The 25,161-nt window shown below is 40.1% G+C and overlaps 1 protein-coding gene across 3 annotated transcripts in view; it reads left to right on the top strand.

Annotated features, from left to right (window-relative positions):
- The window catches only part of Vsig1 (V-set and immunoglobulin domain containing 1), an 84,144-nt gene extending 61,015 nt beyond the window's left edge, over positions 1 to 23,129 (top strand). For 2 of the 3 annotated variants that reach the window (XM_051178018.1, XM_051178017.1), the window contains exons 2-8: positions 29 to 192; positions 2,536 to 2,643; positions 9,752 to 9,950; positions 15,946 to 16,101; positions 16,677 to 16,796; positions 21,286 to 21,427; positions 22,763 to 23,129. In XM_051178018.1, the coding sequence (XP_051033975.1) occupies positions 40 to 192; positions 2,536 to 2,643; positions 9,752 to 9,950; positions 15,946 to 16,101; positions 16,677 to 16,796; positions 21,286 to 21,427; positions 22,763 to 23,117 (1,233 nt within the window). In that variant the 5' untranslated portion in view covers positions 29 to 39 and the 3' untranslated portion in view covers positions 23,118 to 23,129. The remainder of the gene's footprint in view (positions 1 to 28; positions 193 to 2,535; positions 2,644 to 9,751; positions 9,951 to 15,945; positions 16,102 to 16,676; positions 16,797 to 21,285; positions 21,428 to 22,762) is intronic. The other variant, XM_051178019.1, reaches the window with a different exon arrangement.
- The last annotated feature ends 2,032 nt before the right edge of the window (positions 23,130 to 25,161 follow it).

Below are 25,161 nucleotides of genomic sequence, written 5' to 3'. Positions count from 1 at the left end.
ACTAATTATCTCATGATTATCTTTTCAGGTCAGGTTAGTATGGTGCAGGTGACCATCCCAGACAGTTTCATGAATGTGACTGTTGGATCTAATGTCACTCTTCTCTGCCACTATACCACCACTGTGACGTCCCTGGACAAGCTTACAATCCAATGGTCTTTCTTCCACAATAAGGACATGGAGCCAGTTTCTGTAAGGATTCTCTAACTAAATAACTCCCACTTAGTAGTTCTTGCTGAAAACTGTTGGGATGAAAATATGAAGGAACTAGTGAGAACTGTGACAAAACTTGAGACACGGAGTTTTTTAGATAGCTGTTTAGGGAAGACAGTCTATCCAAATGACTTGGGCTTTGTGTTCCCTTATTTATGAGTGTCTGTTTGCTCAGTTTTTACTCAATTTTGTCAGTGTCATGTATATCACATTTTCCAAAATAGCCACAGGCCTCCTCATAGGTGAAGTAAGCAGTAGCTTTTAAAGGGTATCTTCCAAGTATCGATCTCCCTGTTATTTCCAGAAGACCTCAGTTCACATGCAAACTATAATGGATCTGCCTCACTTAATAACTGGGATCTGCCTGTCATGGGAATTCTCTCATTGTTCCACACCAAGTCCTGACAGTTTGAGATTTCCAAGACTGATGGAGAATGGCCATGATAATAATGAACCCTTTGTATTGAGGGCAGCATGTGGTTAGAAGATAAAAGATGGACGGAGTGAACAAAAGGTTTGGCAGAAGTTTCCAGAATAGGGTGGATGAGCAACTGTGGGGAAGGATGATTCCACAAGCAAACTGCTTATCACTAGATTTTCTTCATTTGGCTTTGAAAGTAATTCATTTTGAAAATCATTGTATTACATAGAGGTTTTTTGTGTGTGTATATATATATCTGTGCACATGCATATGCAAACATGTACTATCCATGCCTCTGTACATTCCTTGAAGAGAAAGGTCTACAGTTAACAGATTCTCAAAATGTTACACGACCCCAAATAGTGAAGAGACCAACACCAGTGGTTTGGAATAGTCAGCTGCCCTGAGTTGGGCTTTTCAGGAAAGGGAGGTTTGTTCGTTATAAAGACAAGAGAGGGTAGACTAGAAGCGGAAGTGGAGGGGAAGAAGGGTATTAACTTGGAGGAACTACATCTTGGCCAGCTAAGATTCAGCTATCACTGATTTTTCCTAAGTGATGAATTTCTCTACTTGAGATTGTGAACATTTCCTTATCAGAGAACGTATCCACAGGGAGATTCTGTCAGTGCTACCCTGCATTCAAAGTTAAACAGTTTTGTTTAATTTGATTATAGTTAGACAATATTGGTATCACACCATGCCTCTCCCTCTCTTAAAGTACAGCAGAATGACAGTACTCATGGGGAAATGATCTGACACATATGAAAACACTTGAAAAGTATAAAGCCCTCTCACTTTTATCCCATGCAAACATCAGCAGCTGCAGGACCACCAGCAACAAGTAATAACACTAATGTTGCCAGTTTCCATCATCCAAAGTGTCCCAACATGTTTGTGTCAACTAAGAAATAATTGCTTTTTCACCCACGTTGTTTTCACTTAGATGGCAATAAGTTCTTTTAAAAATTTGATTTCTTGCTAGTCTTTTCAACACATGAAGTCTTTCTCATTTTTCTATTGGGAGCTGAATTAAGAGTGACCTCAGCATCTTTTGAAATGTCTTGTGCTTGATACTCAATTCAAAATGTCCTCAACTTCCTGGAGGCCAGGCAAAGCAAATCTGAGCTTAAGAGTGCAGATTCTTCACTTTTTATCCCCTGATACTAGAATTTACAGAGCCACTTTTGATTGAAGTCTAGCCACTTAGAAACTGGGAGACAATTGTGATTAGCAGTGAGCTTCTCTTAGGACAAGACTGCAGGGGAAGAAACTTTAGGCACTTGTAATGCGTTTGGCTAGAGCTCAGGACTTCTCTTGGAAGAACTTTTAAAAAAATCTTTGACAAGTACTTGATGAATTGCTTTCTTTACTTGCCAGATCAAATGAGGTCCTTTCCCCTGAGCTCTTAGATCAAATGAAAAATGCTTGAGACCTATGCAATGCCTGTTCTGTAGAACATATTGTAATTTCATCCAGTGAATGCTGGTGGAATGGTTGAGGACGTTAAAAAGAGACCGCTAGAGGTAGCTCAATTGGTAGTATACTTGCCTAGCATGTATGAAGCCCTGTGTTCAATTCCCTACCATTGCATAAAACAGTCATTGTTGTGCATGTCTGTAATACTAGAACTCAGGAGGTGGAAGAAGGAGGAACAGAAATCCAATGTCATTAATAGCTTCCTAACAAGTTCAAAGCGAGCTAGTGATACATGAAATACTCTCTCAAGCCACCAGCCCCCCCCCACGTGCATCCAATAGATCCTGCTGTTTATAGAGCATTCTGTGACTCATGGGAGTAAGGTGTTGTTAAACTGACCACTGAGTGATTGAACTCAACTCCTGGGTTGAGTTATAGCATGTAGCATTCAGCTCTCAGATCCACCCATTTCTGCTCAAACACAGCATGGCTCGCGCCCCAATACTGAGGGTATGGAGGAAAAGGCAGTCAGTCAGTGTCTAAAAATGGTGCATGCAAGAGACGCTCGGGGAAGATGTAGCTGGACCTCTCAGGTAAGAAAATCCACTGATGTACTACTAGATCCCTCCACTAATTGCAGTGTAGGACACTAGCCCCAGACTTAGGAGTGGGATGGAAGGGTTTATGTTTGATAACAATAGAGATCAGTACAAGTCCTATATAAATCTATGGAAGTTTGTTTCATTGTGGTTTTGTTTTTGATACAGGACTTTGCTATAGAATATAGGCTGGCCTGGAACTTGGAATCTTCTTGCCTCAGCCCCCTAAGTACTGGGACTATAGGTGTGTAACATTTTTGCTAGTAAAAACTAGAAAAGAATGGGCTTGTGAGATGGCTCAACAATTAAGAGAGCTTTTTGAGATTACAGAAGACCTGAGTTTGAATCCCAGCAGCCATGTTAGATGGCCCACAATTGCCTGTAACTCTAACATCAGGGGATCCAACGCCCTCTTCTGGCCTCCTTGAGCACCTTCAGTCCCATGCATATAACCATACATAGATATGGGTACATACACATAAATCATTTTTAAAAAATAAAACCTAGACAAGTTTTGAGTTTACCTTCTCATGAACATGCCTGGAACTCTTTTAATCCTCCTCCAAAAAGATTCAGGGTCCCATAGTAGATCTGATCAAGCTGGTGGCCATCTTTTGCCACCTCAAAATCATTGCATTACATAGCAATTGACTCTGGGGCCTAGTGTTTCTCACCCACCCAGGGCCAGATACTGTGTCTCATTGAATGTCCTCTCTAGGGAGGTTCCTTTGGTTCATGGAAACTGCTCCCTCCACAATTTCCCTGATCCCGAGGAAAGACAGATCCATTTGGTCTTCCTTTCAAAAATATGGACAGCTTCACACCATCCATTGTGTGATCGATGAAAACTCACCTGGCACAAGCAGGCTAACGAGGAAGTTTGGGGAGATCTGGTGCCATAGAGTCTCTCCTTTTCCATCTAGCTTGTTATGCTAGAACTAGAGATAACACTTACCCATGAATAAAATGCACACTGACCCTGCTTAGCATGGGGTCTGTTAGACAGTGCTCTCCCAGAGTCCTCACACCTTCCTCATATCGTAACATCTCTAAAATTTGCACAGCTCCTTCCCCAGAACCTAGGGTCTTCTTCATTTTTTCTGGCTTCTTTTAAAAACCATTCTGTCCTTTCTGTAGGTTACTTTATTTCAAATGGTTCTGTAATCTTGGGGGGGGTTGTATTCCATCACTTCAGGTGGATTTAATAATGGAGAGGACCTTGATTTTATTTATCCAGCCCTTAGTGATATTTGGTGACTTCCAGCTTAGAGCTGCTAAATGCTCTGCAATACCTGCAGCAGAGCCACGCAACAAATTGTCCCAAAGACCACTGTTGTTGTCAGGGGAGAACACTACAACTCTTCTATCTCTTCTCACTAATGTTATCTGTTCTGGACTTTGTTTCATTTCTGCTGAACAAGTGCGCCTAAGCTGGGATCTCCCATTATTTCGGCCAAAATTCACACACAGTGATCACTCAAGTGGTGGATGGCTTAAGCAAATAACCAGCTGGTAAAATGGGGCAAGAGAACATTTCTTTCTTTCTTTTTTATTTGTTTGTGTTTTGTTTTTTTATTTAATTTTTTATTATTTAATATGTTCCTTATTTTGCATATCAACCCTAGTTCCCTGTGGCTCCCATCCTCCTATGCCCCCCACTGAGCCCTCCATCTGATCCCCCATCCACTCCCTAGGAAGGATGAGGCTTTCCATGAAGGATCATCAAAATCTGTCAAATCATTTGGGGTAGGGCCTAGGCCTTCCCCTGTATCTCTAGGCTTAGGGAGTAACCCTCCATGGGGAATGGGCCCTTGAAGTTCATTTGTGCACTAGGGATACCTCCTGGTTCCCCTGCCAGAACTGTCTGGCAGTGGAAGAGAGCCTTATGTTATGGTAGCCTGTTTCTATTATGTACAATCCTAGCCTTCATAGTACAGGCCAGAGAACAGTCTGGGCCTGAAATCGTTGCTACTTTCCCAGCCATGTCTAGCTGCTTTAGGAGCAATACCAGAAAGCAAGGAGCTGGAAGGGGAGGAAAGGAAAGAATGTGTGGTTTAGCTGTGGACTTCCAGGCTTCCATATCTCCCAAAGGAACCTGGAAAACAGTTCGGAAAGCTAATGGCATTTAGTAAACCCAACTGTGACTCAAATAGGAAGCAGATGGGATCCTTTCAAGCCTTCTTGCTTATACATCAAGCTTCTAGTTTGAGAGCGGTGCTGCAAAGTGGAGGAAACAACTGGCTGCCAGCTGCACAGCCTTGTGTGACTAGGAACTTGGTGTGATAGGCAGAGGAAGGCTGCTGTGTAAAGATACCAAGGAGCCTGTGGTGCAGCTGGAGAATGCGGAGTGCATCGTGTGACCAAACTGTTTGATATAGGCAGCCGCAGATCAGGGAACAGCAGCAACTGGCATTAGGTAGGAAAGGGAGATAGCCATAGGTAATGGAACAGCCCCAAAGGGAAGGCAAATCATCACTCCTGTCCGGGACAGGACTGAGAGTGCTACTTAATGCTTACAGAGGGAAGCATGTGGCTTGGATTCTAGGTTTGAGTATACATTGACTGTATGATCTTGGGAAAAATCATTTCCCCTATTAGGGTTTCAGTGTCCTCTGTAATAGATAAGACTGAATCAGAATTTACAATCCGGAGGCCTCAGGGACTGATTTGGCCACAGATATATTTTATTTGGCTAGGCCTGCGTTTTGTTTCTACGGTTTATGCCAGTTCCTCAGTATTCCATAGTCCACCCTGGCCTTTAGAAGCCCACTCCTACTTCTAGACCCTGCTCCATCTTCTTCTCATATTTCCAATATCCAGCTGGCTCCTGAAGGCTCCTGAACCTTAGTGACATGAACTATGTGATCTCAAAGAGGATCTAATCACTAGTAATAGGTTTCTGGGACTCTACCCACCAGCCACCAGCATGGCAAAGAGGGCCGGAAGAAGAGACATTGAGAGAAAGCAGGGCTTTCTGTCATGAACATGGGCACAGGTAGCAATGGGTATAATTTTTAACGAGTACTACTTTAAGAAACATTGGGATGGATTTTTTTTTTAATTATTTCATTATGTATACAGTGTTCTGCCTGTATGTGTGCCTGCAGGCCAGAAGAGGGCACCAGATCTCATTAAAGATGGTTGTGAGCCACCTTGTGGTTGCTGGGAATTGAATTCAGGATCTCTGAAAAGCAGCCAGTGCTCTGAACCCCTGAGCCATCTCTCCAGCCTGGGATGGATTTTCTTAAAGAATGGCTCCTCTCATCCCTGCCAAAGATGTGACCTGTGGGACACATGAGGCTTTTCCGTGAACTCAGTAGTTCTGATCTCAAAGTTTACGATAATTTTTCTTTGCAAAGGATATAAACTAAATAGTGTTGTGGGCCATGCCTCAGTCATTATTAAGCTTTGTTTTTGCTTAGCTTTGAGTTTTTAAAGTATTATTCTCTATGGAAAAATGAAAGCAACTTGTAGCCCTTCCAGAGTGATTAGATAAGCAGTTTGGAGAAAACCTTCCTTGTTTCTTTTCCTCCCAAGGACAGAGTTAACACAGTGGACTTGCCCAAGCAGAAAGTCCCTTTGTCTGTATGTCTGGCTAGGCAATGTTTGGGGGCTTTCCTCTTCAGACAGCAGCCTGAACTGAAGGCCTTTACCTTTTAGGTCTCCTATTGCAATCCCTTTAGTATCTCTCGTCTGTGAAAAATACTGATTAGACTTCAGTGTAAGAAGCTGGATAGAAGGGATGGTGGGGGCCCTTTCCTGGTTAAGTTACATATCTGAGACTTAGGCATGTGCCCCCATGCCTGGTCTCTGTTGCACCCTTCTGTGTCCTAGTCTTTGCCTAAAATGTCCTCTGGGACTCCCATTTCTGCATAATCAAGGGCCCTCACCTGACTCTTTTAGAACTTTCTGTGGCAGGATTGATGTTGTATCTCATTGTGACACCATCAAATGTCATAGAGCAGGACTGACCTGTCTCCTCTTGGGAGCAGAAGACCTGGTCAGAGGCTTTGGTTGGAAAGGGCTGTCTTGATGGCACCAGGCTGTGTTCTAGGTAAGAGACAGCGGGATCTCACGCTGTCCGTTAATAAGTCAATAGATTTAGTGTTGCCTGGCAATGTAGCAAAGTCCTTTGATACAGTACTTCTACACCTGTGTCATTTGAATACCTTGAGTTAATCATAGCTTTCTGGTTTCTAAGTTCAGGAAGCATGAATAAATGGAATAGAGGACACTGTGTAGTGCAGGAAGGAATGTTAGAGCAAACAAAGGCAAGAGTAAGTTGTTTTCACTTTAATCATTCTCATTAAAGAAAATATCCCTTAAAATTCTGCTTGGTGGTCTTGCTTTAAAATGTATTGATTGCCTTTCTGCATGAAGGGGAAGAAATGTGAATTCCACTAGACAATATCTTCTTTTGTTTTTTTTCTGACTTTTCTCTTTTTAGTAGATTGATTAGGTAAAGAGCTCTGGGCAAGGAATTAGGGGAACTGGTTGTACTCCTGTTTAAAGGGATTGTGCTTTTGTTTTAACCCCTAGTTTTTCAACCGAGTGTGGAAAGTAGGACATCATACACACTAGGCAAGTGCTCTGCCATTCAGCTTCACACTCATCCCTCGACTGTTAATTTTATGCCATTTTTTAAAACCTCCCCTGGCTTCAGTTTCTTCTTTAAAGTGATGCTAGTGAATTAAATGCACTGGAAGAACCAACTATTAGATTTATTGAAAACAATTTGTCTTATTAGACTAAAGCAACCCAAGTTTATGGGACATAAACACTGATCACAGAATGACGCACATGTATATTAATTTAACAAACTGTGAACACATAATGTGTAAGTTGTGAACAGGACTAAGGTATTATTACATCTAGTGATTCCCAAGTTACAGTTGATCATGCCCCAGCCTCATAATTTTTGTCATACTTGTATATTCCCAGAACTACTTTTTAGTTAATAGTTACTATGTTGACTGAGACTTTTAAAATCCTAAGACCTTAGTGTCACCTAAGCAGTAATATTCCTGAAGGAATATATTTGCTATGCTGTATATATTTCTTTTGAACATATTAAAATTAGTTTTCATTTAGATATCACTGAAAAGCAATGTCCTATTTTGGAAACCATTGCTCTGGATTCTTATTACCATGTGGAAACATAAAGGTTAAAGAGATTAGCTATCTTTGCAGTTTATCACTCAGCAAGTTGCTATGGAGTCATAGCTAGGGGATACCTCATGTGACTACAGCAATCAGAGACAGAGCCGTGGGGAAAACCTAGATCGTGTGACACCTATGCCACACTTCTCTCTATACATCATTCTTATTCAATGGTTGTCATTAATACCTAAGATCCATGCAATTTTTTTTTATTTTTTTTATGCATATAGAGTATTTTTTATTTAATTTTATATAACAAAGTCCAATTAAATGAAAACAAACATTTATACACAATATTTGGGAATTTGGGCATCGTTCTTTCCAAACTACTTCCTGCTGGTAAGGGCGCTGTCTTGGGGGATTCGAAGAAGATTCAGATATCCTAGCTGTAGTCTGTAGGGCTGTTTTGTCCAGCTGTTTAGATCCATGCAATTTAATGGAGATGAGAGTACAATTCAGATTTTTCTTTAATCAATTACTTTTTATTGTAGAATGTATTTTTATCATTTTACAACATAATAGTATCTTTTTATTATTTTTAAAATTTGTATATGTGTATTGTATTAAATTATTTCTTCCCTCTTTTTCCTGTCTTCCTCTCCCATATCTTCCCCCTTGGTCCCTCTCAAATACATGGGTTTATTTTTGTTAAATATTATTATTACATATGTATGAGTAAATATGTAAATACAATCCACTGAGTCCATATAGTGTTGTTCATATGTATATATTTTTAGAGCTGCCCACTTGGTATTGAATAACCAATTAGGGGTCTCATCCCTGGGGAAGACTGATTCTCTCTCTCCACAGTTACTAACACCTTGTAGCTTTTCTTTGTACCATGTATTTTGATCATATTCACCCCTGTACACTTTTCTCAGTTCCACCCCTTCCCTTCCCACCCAATTTTGTGTCTTCTCTTTTTTTCTACCTATCAAAACTAATTTACACTGCCTATATATTCTTAAATGGGTGGCCTTCCACTGGAGTGTGGTTGACTTAACAGAGACAACACCCTGAAAACTGACTCTTCTTTTCCCAGCAGCTCTCAATTGCTGATTTCTCCTCAGCTGGGGGCAGGGGAATTCGTGTCCACCTTCCCTCTCTCCGTGGGGGGATTTGGTCTTGCTTGAGCATGCATGTGAGTGTTTTTAAAGACTATCTTCCTATACAGCTTAGGTGGTCCTCAAAATCATGGTTCTACAGGTATATGCCACTCCTTGGCTCCAGTCCAGTACATTGTAAAGATAACAACAGCAGCAACAAATGAATCCTGTACCTTCAGATGAGTCACCTGAAGTTCTTAGTTCTCTGATTTGACATGGAAAGAAAGATGGTATTGAACGTGGACTAAGCATACTGCAGGCCTTCTACTGGTTTATTTGGTTTTATCCTACCACAAGCACTAGGAGAGAGTAAGCCCAACTGATTTCTCAGGGAATAGTCTGACTTCTAATAGTTATACTTCTAACAAGCAGAACAAATCCAAGTGCGCCTGCCTGAGAAGTATGCATGCATGAAGGGAACATGAACATTTGAATTTTTAGGGAGAGCAGTCTCAATGGACAAGGTAAACTCCAGTCAGAAGTTGATAAAGTAGTAACATCTCTTAAGGTATATCTTATCTGCTGAAGAGTTTCTACTGGGTGGACTGAGCAGGTGTCTTGTTTTCCTAGCCCAAAGTTGACAGTTGCATCCTCTGAGCTCCAGTTGTTTGTTCCCTCTTCTGTAAAATAGGTTTACCAGTCCCTGCTCTAGTGATATCACAGAGCTGCTGGAGGCAAATGAGTAATGGCTATCTAAAGCAGCCAGAAAGTTAAATGTCCCAGCAAACTGAGAAGTCTTGGCTACAGAGACCACAGAGGGAAGGGACTTCCTGGTAACTTATCATCATCATCCTGGATACTCTCAGGTTCTCAGTTTTACTATTTTTCTACCCTAGATTTACTACTCTGAAGGTGGACAAGCTTCAGCTATTGGGCAATTCAAGGATCGAATTATAGGGTGGAATAATCCAGGTAATGCATCGATCACCATATTGCATATGCAACCAGTGGACAGTGGAATTTACATCTGTGATGTCAACAATCCTCCAGATTTTGTCGGCAAAAATCAAGGCATCCTTGACGTCTCTGTGTTAGGTACGGACATTCTCTTCATGCCTTTTCTTAAAGCAACTTACAGCAGCGAATGAGTCAAAGCACTGAATTCTGGTGTCAATTATGTCCCTGAGGCTAATTGTCCTTCTGCTCCTTTTATTATCAGAATCTTTTTTATTAATTTAAGTTTTATCTTATTAGTAGAGACAGTTTTCCAACTCAATCTGTATAGTGATACCTAAAAATTACCATAAAATATACAGAAACAGTAGCATCCCTAGCTTAGAAGGATACTGTGAAACAAACCAATGATCCACCAAATGATTGCCAGTAACTCTTTCGGGGGGAAATTGTCATTACAGCCACAATTAGGTACAAGAAACCACTGTCAACCTTTTTGTTCCCTTTTGAAGCCTACCACTATTCCTACCATGAAATCATCTTTCAAACAAAGGCAGAAGAGTCCACTTTGTTTATATTTATTTTTATTTTATTTTGTTTTGTTTTGAGGCAGAGTCTCATGTAGCCATAGGTAGCCTTGAGATTACTATGTAATTGACATTTTATCTTGACTTTCGATCAGGTCGGGGACTCCCTTTTTAAAAATGCTAATGCTATTTGGAACACTGTTACTTGTTAAGCCATTATTAAGAATTAAATTATATGACATATTATATGACATTGGACAAGTCACATTTGCTCTCAAAATAGAATTGGAACAGTTCATTTATTCAGGACTTATGGTGTCCATACTTTGTGGAAGGAAATAAAAGCTTGCTACTGGTGGAGACATAGCATCTGCCCTTGAGGAGTACTCAATTTGTTTGATTTCTAGAGATCTTTCAAACTCCTGAGAACACAGCAGGAGCTAAGGACCTATTTGCAGACTCTAAAGTAGAAAATATTAGAGGGAGGAGGGAAAAGCCTTTACTTTCAAATAGAGCAGATCTAGTTATTGCTCCTGGCAGTTTGAGTATATGCATCATTAGAAAGGAAGCACTAGGCCAAATCAGTGACTAGATAGTTGACTGGTTTAAAGAAGCAACAAATGAGCCGGGCATTGGTGGTGGACGCCTTTATTCCCAGCACTCGGGAGGCAGAGGCAGGCAGATCTCTGTGAGTTTGAGGCCAGCCTGGTCTACTACAGAGCGAGTTCCAGGACAGGCTTCAAAGCTACACAGAGAAACCCTGTCTCAAAAAATAAAAAAAAGAAGCAATAATTGACAGTGAGGTGCGCATCTATGAACAGTGTCCACAGTTGTCTTGCTATGCATGTGATTCTAAAGGAGCCAACGGTGAGGTCTGCCATTGTATTTAGCCTCCTAGAAAAGAGGGAATGTTATTCTGGAGCTAATGTTTAAGGGAGGGTTTGCTCAGTCTGTTGTGTTTTATTGTGCTGAGCCTTGTGCCTGGCATTGGGGTGTGGGAATAGATGAACCCATTCCTAGGAAAGCTTACGTGGCTGATCAGAAGATCAGTCATATATATGGGAGGAAATAATGGGGCAAGAATGCCAAAAACAAAACAAAACAAAACATGAGACTGAAAATCATAAAGCTTAATTTCTAGGCCTTTCTTGTTTCTCGGTGACCTTATACGATGCAGTTCATCACTCTCTGACCATTGTAAGATAGGTTGTAAGTCTGTCTTCTTTACTGATTTATTATGAGAATCCAATTAGGTGCTGGGGTTTAAAGAGCCTTTTAATGTTCAAGTAATTTGAGGGATTAATCATCTAATGATTTTCTGTTGCGTCTATGTCTCTGGGGTAATGTGAGCAGAAGCAATTTTCAAGAAAAGGCTTGGAAATAGCCCTGAGATAAGCTAGGCAAGAAGGTTAATATTCTTAAATTTGAAGTTCAGAGGACTCTCAGTGAATTTCCACGAGTTAAAGATTGCTTAAGCTAGTTCTGCTTTTGTTTTTGTTTTCTGAGTCCCTGAGTCAGATAAGTCTTGCCATGACTCTGTCATGATCTTTCATGAAGCAGCCAGAATCCATAAAACGAAGATACTGAACATTCTGTGGATTTTCTTTCACAAAAAGTCTATTTTTATTAATTCAGAAAAAAAGCAAAGCTATCCTATGAATTTCAACTTTTCAGAAATTAGTGATAGTAAGTTATCTGTAAACTTTCAAAGTCTGTGCAGTTGTTAAAACCCATTGCACATGAACACTCTGATTGGGGCCCGGGCAAAGTAGAGCTGGGTGGGTCGGCGGACCAGTTGTAGACAGTTACTGATACTCTATTGAGGATGGCTCGTCATAGCACTACATTTTTTTAAAATCTCTTTATTGCAATAAAATCACAAAAATTTCACATAGCTCGATTATGGTAACCACGCAAACAGTGCAACCTAATGAACTAATGGAAAGTTAGACTGGCCATGCTGAAGCCATGGGGCTTTGCTTAGGCCTTTCCTCTTTCACTGTCAGTTGCATTTTATTTTTTTTAAAGAGATTTATTTATTCTTTATACAGTGTTCTGCCTGCATGTCTGCCTGCACTCCAGAAGAGGGCAGCGGATCTCATTATAGATGGTTGTGAGGCACCATGTGGTTGCTGGGAATTGAACTCAGAACCTCTGGAAGAGCAGTCAGTGCCCTTAACCGCTGAGCCATCTCTCCAGCCCTGTCAGTTGCATTTTTATGAACTTATTCACACAAAAAAGAAAAAAAAATCTGGGAGTTGAAAGTAGGAAAAGCAGTTAGATTTATATTCTCTTTTTGATTCATGTGTTCTTTTGCCTATACTCCATCCCTTCTCATCACGTAATGGTACCTTTTCTTGGTCTCTTTTCTAATATGCATGTTATGCAAAATGTTATATCCATGGTGTGTATATGTTTATGGGTAAACATCTGTGAACGTGGCTAAGTATAGCAATGCATCTTTAAGAGATATTTCTCACCCAGCATGGTTATCAGTCAATCCCTTCATTTGCTTTGCAGTCATGAGTCCCTTAATCAAAACCCGAGAACATGCTGTAGCTACTGTTCTAAGCAATGGGAATAGTAAGGTGTAAAAGATAGGGCTCCAGCCCTCCAAAAACCCAATCTAGAGAAAGAGACAGATAGCAGGAAAGTTTTCAGTGGGAGGAGAGCTGTGAAGGCACGGGCGGGGCCGGGGGATCTACATAATGGAACTAGAGAAGACTTATCAGGGAAAGAGACTTCTGTGCAGGCTGAGGAAGGATGCCCTAGAGTGTATCAGCAGAGCACAGGCTGAAGTGGCAGGGTACAGTTCAGGTGATGAAAGCAGCAGTGAGCCATAAGGCAGGTGGTTGGCATGGCCATTCATTTAAGAGATTTCCATTAGTTATGGCAACCCTGGAAAATCGATCTTTGAAAGTGCCCAGATCGACTCTGAATAATTATCATGTGTACATTTGGAATGAGCACCATCTCCATTCTGCAGTTTGGCACATAAAAATTATTAATTTAGAGGAGCTTTGTGAGCACACTGAAGCATTTTCGTTTGTCTTCTGAGATGAGCCTTTTCCTTCCACCCCAATTCTGATGAAAGCTATAAAGCTGAAGGGTAGATCAATGGCTTTGCCAGTAAAGCATACTAGCTCTTTGGGGGTACTTTAACTGGATGAAATGTCAGCTCAGTTCTGATGCAGTAGTTTTAGAAGATATATAGGTTTGCAGCATGTCTCACAATGAGTCACACAATGAGTGTTTTGTTAATAATAAAAAGGAGAGCTAGAAGGAGAAAAAAAAGCCCCAACAACAAGAGGCATAATCTAGATTGAATCTAGACTCAGTGAATGAGTGCCATTTATTCTAGGTTGCTCTATATAATTTAATCCTGGTGCCTGATTTTAATGTTGAAATCCCCACTCTTTTCTGTTCAAATTGTTCAATTCTTATACAGGGGCTATAACATTCAGGACCACTTTTTGTTTTGTTTGAGACAGGGTTTCTCTGTATTGCTTTGGAGCCTGTCCTGGAACTAGCTCTGTAGACCAGGCTGACCTCGAACTCACAGAGAACTGCCTGCCTCTGCCTCTTGGAGTGCTGGGACTAAAGGCCTGTGCCACCAACGCCCAGGTCAGGACCACTTTTTAAAGACATTAAGCCTAGTCAGAATTCAATGGGATGGTTAGATGGCCTAGTTAGGTAGGTGAATCAAGTTTTTCCCATCTCACCAAATCATTCAGAAGAAAGAGAGGATTGAAATCTGAATAGGAAAGTACTTGAAATCAAAAGGCACCAGTTTTAAAAGAATAGTGAAGCATTTGGAAGAGTTGTGCTTATATACACCTGTCTTCTTCATGCATACAAGCATTTGAATCCCATTGCCTTACCAGAGCATAAACTGTTAGAAGATTTATTTCAGTAGCAAAAACTAGACCAGGCCATAGCTAACAGCCGTTTCATGTACAAGGCCCTATTTATGGTATTTTCTTTTGGATGGCCAGAGGTTAGATCATTTCTCATTTATATTTTATAGATGAGACAATTTGAGGTTTAGTTCAGTTAGGAAACTTGCCCAAATACCTAGGGTAAAGTTGTAGAGCTGATGTTCAGTGTGGATCCAGATCTGTCGTCATGTGTCCCAGGAGAACCAAAGGGCAGTCTGAAGCATTTAAGGTATACATTTCATAAGTTAGAGTGTTAGCTGCTAGAAGGGTAGTTTTTTTATAATCCAATTTAAGACTAAGGAATGAGAGCCAGGTATGGTAGCATATACCTGTAATTCTAGCACTTGAGAGGTAGAGGCCAGATGGTCATGAATTGAAGGCCTGTCTCATCCACTTAGCAAGTTCAAACACACAAACTAACCAACCAGTCAGCCAAACATAAAACAAAAGGAGGACTGTTGATTGGAAAGCACAGAACTTAGGATCATCATCTGTGTGTTATTAAGGACAGACTAAATGGCACAAAGTAAGGGGAATGGGGAGATAGTGATTGACAGTTACCCGAGAACACCTCCATCCAGGTGTTGTCATAGACAGCTGAAAAATCAGCATGTCCCAAACCGTCCCCAGTATCACTCCTTCCTCCTCATCCCTTCCTCTAAAACTTGTTCTTCCACCTGAGTTCTTTCTCTCCGGTGCTGGCAGGATCATGGACACACAGTCAGAAAGAAGCCTGGGATAGCTTTTACCCTCTTCCTCATCCTCTGTAGCCTATGTCACTAGCTCCTATGAGTCTGTTTCCTTAATATGTCTCGAATCACCTTTCCCTTGGCTCAGGAACCCTCAGTATCAGAGAGAGAGCTCCATGTGAAGTATTAGAAAGACCGTCGTTACTACCTTCTTAACCCCCTTCCATGGTCTCTCTGTCCCCAGTGCAAAACACATGTAATACAGAGCCTTTTCTGATGCATCGCCAGTGTCCTGTGATTTCATCTCTCATAACCCTTAACCCCACTTTAGAAGTGACCAGGTTGCTGTTGAATCTACAGTGCCTAGTCCAGTGCTGGATAGAGAGAAGGCACACAGCTAAATTCTTGCTGAGTGGCAGACAGATCAAGATTGCAACATCATATAGCACAGATGCAAAATGGGCTCCCTCTGCTGAGCAAGGGCACAGGCAAATTCAAACCTTGTAGCAATTTGGAGTCACTTATAGGTGAATAAATGAAAAACTGCCTTAGCCTCACATAGAAATAGAAAAAAAAAGTAGTAGTAAAAGAATTTCTAGAATGGTTTTATCTCCAAGTATTTAAGGCTCTGTTTTCATTTAAGATGGCTTTTTAAAACACAAGCTATGTGTCTACTCAGAGTTTGCTTACATTTGGCTGCTTTAATAAAGGCATATTTTAGGATACAATGAGGAAATGCATGGTTATAAATCTGGGGAAAAGGCAGACAGTAGAGACACCATTTGAATCTTAATGGCTTCCTGACTAGATGGTCCCTGTGGTTGAAGTGCTCTACTCCCATCTGGTGGTGCAAACAGAAAACTGCCCTAAACATGGTCTTTGAAGAATAAATAAACAAGTAAATGTATAGTCTGTGCAGTGAAAGCGAGAAAGTGACTGCCATTTTCCTGCAAGAATCTTACTTTTTGTCGTTACTTTGCAGTCAAACCTTCCAAGCCCTTTTGTACCATCCAGGGAAGGCCAGAAGCAGGCCACCCTATTTCCTTGTCTTGCCTTTCTGCCTTTGGAACACCATCTCCTGTGTATTATTGGTATAAGATTGAGGGAAACACCATTGTGCCAGTAAAAGAAAGCTTCAGTGAGTATTGTCTTTCATAACCTCCATCCTGGCCTGGTGGTTGGGTTGCCTTGTGCTGCTGGATGCTTGTCTGAAGTTCTCAAACATTTCTTCCCTTGATGTCTGTGTGTGTGTGTGTGTGTGTGTGTGTAGCAGAGGTGTACTTAAAATGATACCTGTCTGCTAACATGATGATTGTGTGTGTCTGTTTCCCAGAGTCTAGAATTCAACTGAGAGATGATGAATATGGAGGGTCTTTGTTGGGTTGCTTGTAGAGCATTGCAAGAGATCAGGTTGGATCCTATTCATCTCAAGAGAGGCCACTATAAGAAAGTGGGTGGGCAAAAAGCCGGGTGGTGGTAGTGCACATCTTTAATCCCAGCACTCAGGAGTCAGAGTCAGGCTGATCTCTGTGAGTTCATGGCCAGCATGGTCTACAAAGCTACACAGAGAAACCTTGTCTCAAAACAAACAAACAAAAAAACCAAAAACAAACAAACAAAAGAAGAAAGAAAGGAAAAGAAATAGGGTGGGCATTAAACCATATAAACTGATATGACAAGAGATCTTAAAAATCTGTTTCCTGGTTTTTACAGACTCAGCCACTGGAGTTTTGGTTATTGGAAATCTGACAAGTTTTGAACAAGGTTATTACCAGTGTATTGCTGTCAATAGTCTTGGAAATAGTTCCTGTGAAATTGACTTAACCTCTTCACGTGAGTTGACCATATGGCTTTTATACTTTATACAGTTAAGTAGCCTGACCCTACTAGTTAAATAGATTAATTAGGATCTCTCCTAAGTCCTTCTTGCCTCTCTGGAGATTTCTGTGCTTTGTTGGTAAGTTGATATGATGAATGTTCATCCAAATCTCTCATTTCTACATGATAATATGTTCCCTAAATTCTTCACTGAGTAGTTTATTTAGACATCACACAATCATTAGGAAGTAGGTTATTCTCTGACAAATAAAAACAGCAGTGTTATTAACAGTCTAGGATGTTCTGTCTTTTCCACTTGATAAATCTAGCTAGCCTCTTAGTGATCTTTTTTCAAACACACAGCTCCCAGACTCCCTGCTTCTTGACTGCCTTATTAAGATCAGCCTCTAGAAAACACAGGGAAACGCTTCAAGATAAGGGACAGGTAGGCCTTTCTGACAAGGACTTTGGTAGAGTAGGAAATAGTGGCAAGAACTGATAAATGAGCTTTCTTTTTCATGAAATATAAAAGTTTTGTACAGCAAAGAAAACAACAAACTGAAGGAAGAGGCAACCTAGAGAACAGAAGGCAATCCATTACAGGCATTCAGCCTACAGAGGATTGACACTCACAATACAGAAATGACTAAAAAAAATTAAACACCCATAAGCTAATCATATAGGCAGATGTTTTGTACAGACAAGTCTCAGAAGAATTGCAAATAGACAACAAGTGTATGAAAAAAATGTTAGTGTTTTTTTTTTTTTTTTCACCATCTTGAAAATGTTGTCAGGATTGTGGTGAGCTTCCATCAAGAAGTCAAACAACAAATGTGGGCAAGGACATGCAGGAAAAGGGAACCCTCATATGCTGATGGTAGGAATGTGAACTAGAGCAATTGACGATGGAAGTCAGTATGAAGGTTCCTCCAAAAACTAAAAATAGAATTACTGTATGATCCAGCTGTGTCACTTATGCATCTATGACTAAAAGAATTCAAGTCAGCACACCACAGAGATAGTTTGATAAGCTTTGTTTTTATTTTCCAGTGTTAGAACACCCAAGTTACAGAGTCATAGATTGTCATCACCCTATGAATAGATAATGTAGAATTTTCTTCAGCCATAAATAAACACTCCAGTTCAGTAGCATTATGTTGTTTGTAGGAAAATGGAAGTGAGAAATTCCATATTGAGTGAAATAAGCCAGATCCAGAAAGACAGATTTCACAAATTTTCTTTCATAGACAGAATTTTTAAGAAGACGTGAAAGTAGAAGGGGGCTGTTAGGGAAAAAAAATTGGGACCAGTAGAAGAATGCGAGTGGAACGAGAAAATCTAACTGGAATGCAGATATGGTTTAAGTTACATGTATACATTCAGGAAACATATTTATGCACATAATTCAACATCCATGTTCTAATAGTAAATAAAAATGAAAGTTTGGAGCCCAACCAGGCAGTATCATCTACAGTCACAATACCAAATGATTACTATTATTACTATTAGTCTTATATTATTTCCCAGACACTTGGCCAGGTGCTACATGAGCAACATCTCACTTGATCATCCCTACCACCCACCCTATTTATGGAGGCAGAATAAATACATTGTTAGTCTTATTTTCCTAAAGGGGTCACTGAAGTTCACAGAGGTAAATGACTTGCCCGAGTTCATCCAGTTACTAATTTGTATAGCTGGGATGCCTCTAAATCTCAGTCTTCCTGTTAAAAGATAAATGCTCTCTGATATTCATACTTAAGAGCCTTGGAATTGACAGATTAGGCCAATCCTGGGAAAAGCCCTCATGAGGGATGTCTTGCCAAACCTCTTAGGGACCACTTGGCAACATTTAGAGCCTTATCTGTCCCCCATTCTCATCACTTTCAGCTTTTTCCTATGGCCATCTCTGTTGTCTTTCTTAACTTCTCACTCAAATGTCTGCCCTTCTAGAGATAGACTCACACTAAGGATGTTCGGTCACGTAAAATTAGTACTTGAGTCTTCTTTCCAGCTGTTTCTATCGTTTTCACTGGATCGCCTTCCCTCCTCTCCTCTCCTCTTCCTTTTTGACTCCTTTCTCTTTTTTGGCCCCCTACTCTCCTTTTCTTCCTAAATCCCCTATTGGATACCCACTATGGATCCTCATAAGTGATGCAGAGACAGAACTCAAGAAAAAATATATCTTTCACTCAAGCAGCTCACCATTCAGCTAGAAGGTCGAACAAAGACTCTATGTGCTAAGCGCTATAATAGAGGTCTGCACAGGGTGTATTGGCACCAAAAGAGGAACCCTTATGATTACAGATCTGGAGCAGCTGTGCTGACCAAGTACTATTTGAGCTGACACTTGAAGGTACTAGCAAAGGCTGTTGTTTCTGTAAAACGGAGATGTTGGATGAGGGAACAAAAGCAGACAACCAGCTGTTGAAAGACAATTGGTTCATGGCGAAAGAAGAGGAGAGCCACAGGAAATAGCACTGGGAGATGGAACCATAATAAAGAGAGCCATTGTGTTTGCGTCTATTGAAGGCATTTATTATCTCCTCCCTATATCGAAATTAGTGTGAAGGTAGTTAAAACCAAACAAACCCCCAAATGAGGCAGTTAATAACCTTAGGGAGAACACTTTAAAATGCTGTATAACAGAGTCTCATAGTAGGGGTGTGCCTGAGTTGTAAACAATATTTAATTTTCACTCATTTAATATTTAATTAAAATAGCACTATAGTTGTATTAGGAGAATGTGGTGGGAGATGAGGAGTGCTTAGAAATTCAGAAGGGAATAATGAACGCTGGGGAAAGGGACACCTAAGATCAAGCATAATAGAAATATAAAGGCAGGAGCAAATTTGGTGGTTGGCGTGGATCAAGAGAATGCTGTTTGGTTAAAAGTTTAGAATTATTTCATTGTTACATTTATTCATGTGTTCCCTTTTTGTTTCGTTTAATTTTATTGATTTACAGTTTCATACATGTGTATAAGGAGTTTTAGTCCTTTTCACTCCCCCACCCCCCCTCACCAGCCTTTCTCCCAGCACAACTCATTTGCTCAACCAGTCCCTTCCTCCTTTCCTGTCTTCTTCTTGTGTAATTACAGTTTCTTGCCTAAGCATTGGTGGGAGAATATTTACTGGCGCAAGGTCAGTTCATTAGTGAATACACCACTGAAGAAAAATGACATCCCCTCCTCCGACAGCTATTGATTGCTAGTAGTCCCTTGGAGAGGGGTTAAAGGGCCCTATCTTGTGCTGACAACCACAGCTGTGGCGAGTTCATGAGTGTAGCAACTTGTCTACCCAGAAGACATCCTTTGCTGCCCATCCCCCCACCCTCTGGCTCTTATTCCATCCCTTCTTCTGCAGTATTCCCCAAGCCTCGGTGAGCTATATCTGGGCTGTCCCATTGAGAGTTTTTTGAGACAAGGTCTTTTCATGTATGTAGTCCAGGCTGGCCTCAAACTCATGATTTTTCTGCGTCCATCTTTTGAGTTCTAGGATCACAAACGTGCATTCCTGTTCCCAGAGCTACATAGATTCCTTCGGTCATAAGAAGGTGGAGGACTTATTATGCCAACTTAGTTCCTTTTGTTTTAAATAGAATCAAGCAATGTGTATTATTTTTTTATTTAAAAATTTATTTTTCATTTTATATACTAACCCCAGTTCCTTCTGCCTCCTTTCCTCCCATCCTTCCTTCCCCCCTCATCCACTCCTCAGAGGGGGTAAGGCTGTCCTTGGGGAGTCAACAAAGTCAAGCATACCAAGTTGAGGCGCCCAGTATCAAGGCTGAGCAAGATATCCTACTATAGGGAGTGGGCTCCAAAAAGCCAGCAAACTTAGTTTCTTATTTCAAAGTGTAAACTGTTGATCCTTGTTTAAGGGTAAATAAATGGGTATGGACTGGCTTATGACACAGACATGTTCTGTCAGGGAGGAGAATGCCGGGCTAGGAGGTTTGCTGTTGAGCTGGATTGTCTCACACTCATTCAATTTTCCCATAGACTGATATAGTAAACCAGATGCCTGTTTATCCAAATGGCCATATCCTTTCCCAGTGGCTAGAATGCAGGCAGTTCCTTCATGAGTGAGGAGTGTGGGGAGAAGCTTCTTTATTTAACTTAGGCCCTAGGAAAGCTGATGAATTGTCCCTGCCTATAACAGAGCATGTTTCTAGTTAACAGATTGCCATGACATGTCTCTGACCACATAAAGGCACACTGAAAGAATTCTTCCCTAAATACTGCTTTAGAAACAAACTTGCCCATGGTCATATTTTTCTTCACTTGTATACATGTCAATGTTAAGCTACACAGCCAAGGGCCTCACACTTCTCATCCATCAGGAACCTAGCTAGCAGAATTCTTGGGGTTTCTATTCCCTCCATCTATGCCTGTCACTTTCTTGCTTTGGGAATCTTCCAGATGGCTTTTACAAGTCTCAAATGCACATATATGGAAAGAAAATGTGTTCTTATTTACCAACTATCTACCTGTGTCCTCCAGATCCAGAAGTTGGGGTCATTATTGGTGCCTTCATTGGTGCCCTGATAGGTGCTGCTGTCATCGTCTCTGTGGTGTACTTCGCAAGGAACAAAGTTAAAGCAAAGCAAAGGAAGAGGGATTTAAACCCCAGCACGGAACTTGAGTAAGCCTTCATCGACCTACATCCACATCCCCATTGCTGTCTTTACATGAATACAAGCACTCCTCTGGAAATAACTTGCAGTACTAATCACTCCTTTGAGAATAACATATCAAGGTTAACATTCTGTTTGCTCTCATTGCTTTTACCCAAAGCATGACAATGCCTATTTATTGAGCCCTGGGTGATGGGCTCTGTTCTAAGTACTTTCATCAACTAATTTAATCATCACAAAGGCTCTTTTAGGTCAAAAGAAAAATGTTTTAAGATATGATACTAACGTATTTATCTTTATACCAACACAATCACAAGCATAATTGTGGATGTTTTAATTAAACAGGAGACCTAGAAGGGCAAAAGTACATAAGGCCCAGGGAAATCAGAATTTGGTTGGCCCATGGCCTATGCTATTAGCTACACTGCAATTTCTTCTGCAGCTTAGGTGATGCTCATCCACTTGCTCACCCTTCTCTCTTCTTTTGAAATTTATTTTTATTTTTTGAGATTATAATTATAACATTTTCTCCTTCCATTTCTTCCCTAAGATATACTTCTCCCTGCTCTTTTTCAAATTCACAACCTCTTTTTTCATTAATTATTATTGTGTGCATATATGTATAGGTATATACATACATATTGCATACATGTATAGGTATATATGTATGTATTCCTAAATACAACCTGCTCTGTATGTATAATGTTACCTGTGTGCAAGTTCTCATGACGGATCATTGGTATTGGATAACCAATTGGTGTGTCCTTCCATGGATTTAATTGAATTTAAATGATTTAATTAATTTAATCTAATTGGTTCCACAAATATGCTTTATATTACCAATTAGGAGCCAAGTGTTGTCCTAAGGAGTTGGAGACATGAATGCAACTGAATCATAGATTTGACCCTCAAATACATTATTAGCTTCCCACAGTCTTTCTTCATATCAGTTTTCTACCTTTTAAATGCTGGTGTGTCTTTCTTGGATGTTCATGTTATTGAAATCTAATCTTTCTAAACTCCAAAATGGACACCTGTGGTCTAACATCAAGTCAAAATATCAGGATGAGCAGATAGCCTAAACTAGTTCTCAACCTGTGGGTTGTGACCTCTTTGAGAGTTGAATATCAGACATTTACAGTATGATTTATAACAGTAGCAAAATTACAGTTATGAAGTATCAAGGAAAATAACTATGGTTGTGGGTCATTACAACACGAGGCACTGTAATATAGGGTCACAGCATTAGGAGGGCCTATTTGTCACTAAAGCTACCAGTGTATGGCTTCATGTGAAATTTCCAAGTTTGAAGTTCCCTAATGTTTTTCTGGTGATTCTTATAGACCAATGACAAAGGCCAGCCATTCCCGAGACAATGAAGCAATCCCTTCTGAAGATATCCAGCTAGGAGCAACTCTGTCATCTTCCATCCGTGTTACCCACACCACCAAACCTACTATTGCCATCTTAGGGCAAGAATATGAGCCTAACCCCCAGCTTAAAACAGCCACCCAGCCTGACCCTGAACCAGAGCCTATGCCAGTACCTGAGATGGAGATTCATCTGGAGCCGGAGCTGGAGCTGGAGCTGGAGCCGGAGACGGAGACAGAGCCTGAGTTCGAGCCTGAGCTCGAGCTTCCATCTGGAATCATAGTTGAGCCTCTGAATGAGGAGGAAAATGATAAAGTTAAGGCATAAGCATAGATAGGCATGGCAGTTCTCACTTAGGAACCCATTCCTGGCCTTTAAGATTTGGTGGACTTAACCAGCCCCCAGCTTGTCCTTCCATTATGGACAGCCCTCATCTAACAGCCTGCTTATACTCACCATTAATCCAAAATAAATCAAGGTAACACCAACGAAATGCAAAGGATTCTTTGTTTGTAGTATAGATTATTTAAAACTGTACTAACATGTAAACATAACAAATGATAAGGTCAAGATGAGCGGCTCGTTTCTAATTTAGAGTATTTGCAAAAGCATTTTCTATATTTTGTAGTCACTTTTTTTGATGGTTCACATGTACACATGATAGGGTCGAGTTAATTTGATGGAATATTTTAGGGTTAGTTGTCTTCCCCATTCATTTTTATATTTACCACTAAGGAAATAATTTGACACCATTGGTTCATAAATTAGAAAATACCATTTTCCCCAAATAAGAGGATATGTATCAGTTGGTGATACAATCTAAAACTAAGTCTTACAATTTATCATATTAAATATTTAATATACCAATTCATTGTCTAAAACTTGAGCATAGCAATATTTTTATAACTTATTATTCACTGCCAAATGGTATACAGGCAAATAATTTAGAATAAACTTTTTTCTTGGTGAACATAAAGTGTTGGTATTGGAGGCAGTTTGGAATATATCTTTAAATAAGCTATTATGGTATCACTGTCTGATGCTATCTGTTTTAGCAGTAGGCTAGATAATCTAAGCTGGCCATTTAAACAATGTTTGCAGTTTCTGTAGTCCATATTCATAGAAACATCACTCTTGTGTAAATGATAACCAATAAACGAATGCATCAATAAGAAAGCTTTTTTTATGATCATATTTCACAGACACCCCACTCTGAAGAAATTTACAGGTAGATTTACTTTTTTTGTACTTGTGTAATCAATCACAGCTAAAATATTATTTTAAGGCTCAATAAATAATGCTCAATAAAATCTCATTTAGTGACTACTAAGATAAATTCTTTTTAATAACTATTGCCATGTAATTTATGTACTATAAGCTGTACCCATTTTAAATGTATAATTTGATGAGTTTTGACAGTTGTACACACCCATGAAACCACCATATCTATGTAGGTAGAACATTTCTACCAGCCTAAAATATTTTCTCGTGTCCCTTTTTATAATTCCACTGGGTCCCAGGCCTAGATGACCACTGATCTGTTTTGCTTCTCTAAAAATTAGCTTTTCTTTTCCCTGACCTTTATATGAATGGTATCATAGAGTACATACTTTAATATCTGACTTTCTTCTCAACTAAATACTTTTCAGTGGGTCTCTGTCACATCTAGGACTTTATGTAAAGGATCCTCTTAACTAAAACCCCTTCTCTCTATATATAGATAATGCCCATTTATCCATTGGGGTAGACTGTACAGACAGTTTAAGGAGAAATGAACTAATGTCTATTACTTGTACCTGGTCATGAAAAGAGATAGCAAGCTTTTACTTGTGTATTTTCTTTGATGTGTCCGTTAGTAGCTACTCTTGGGGAGTTTTGAAGCACCAATTTTTCCATTGACAGGTGAAATACAATATAATGCTACCATATATAGTGCCTGATGGGTATAGGAAGAAAACTGCTGAAGGTCCTGAGAATGACCCTAATTTTAGATATTGTAAACTAAATGCCAAAATAACAAAAATGGCTAAGTAGCTGAAATTTATTTTTCTTGCCCATTTCTATGATGAGGTAAATCGTGGGAAAAGAGATAGACCTGTAATAGTAACTATAGGACTAAACCTCTTTTTTAAATAATTTATTTTTTAATTTCATTACATTCCAAACAGTTCTCCCTCCCATTCCTCACCTCCCCCCAGCCCACCCCAGTCTAATCCTCCTCATGGGTAAGGGGATCCTATGAGGAGTCAATCAAGTCTGGATTCATAGCAGCATTATTCATAATAGCCAGAACCTGGAAACAACCTAGATGCTCCCCAACCCAAGGATAGAGAAAATGTGGTACATTTACATAATGGAGTATTAATCAGCT

Source organism: Phodopus roborovskii, unplaced genomic scaffold (genome assembly GCF_943737965.1).
Source record: "Phodopus roborovskii unplaced genomic scaffold, PHOROB, whole genome shotgun sequence".
NCBI lineage: Eukaryota > Metazoa > Chordata > Mammalia > Rodentia > Cricetidae > Phodopus > Phodopus roborovskii.
The sequence above is the reverse complement of the archived record's forward strand: the minus strand, read 5'-3'. Positions and strand labels throughout refer to the sequence as shown.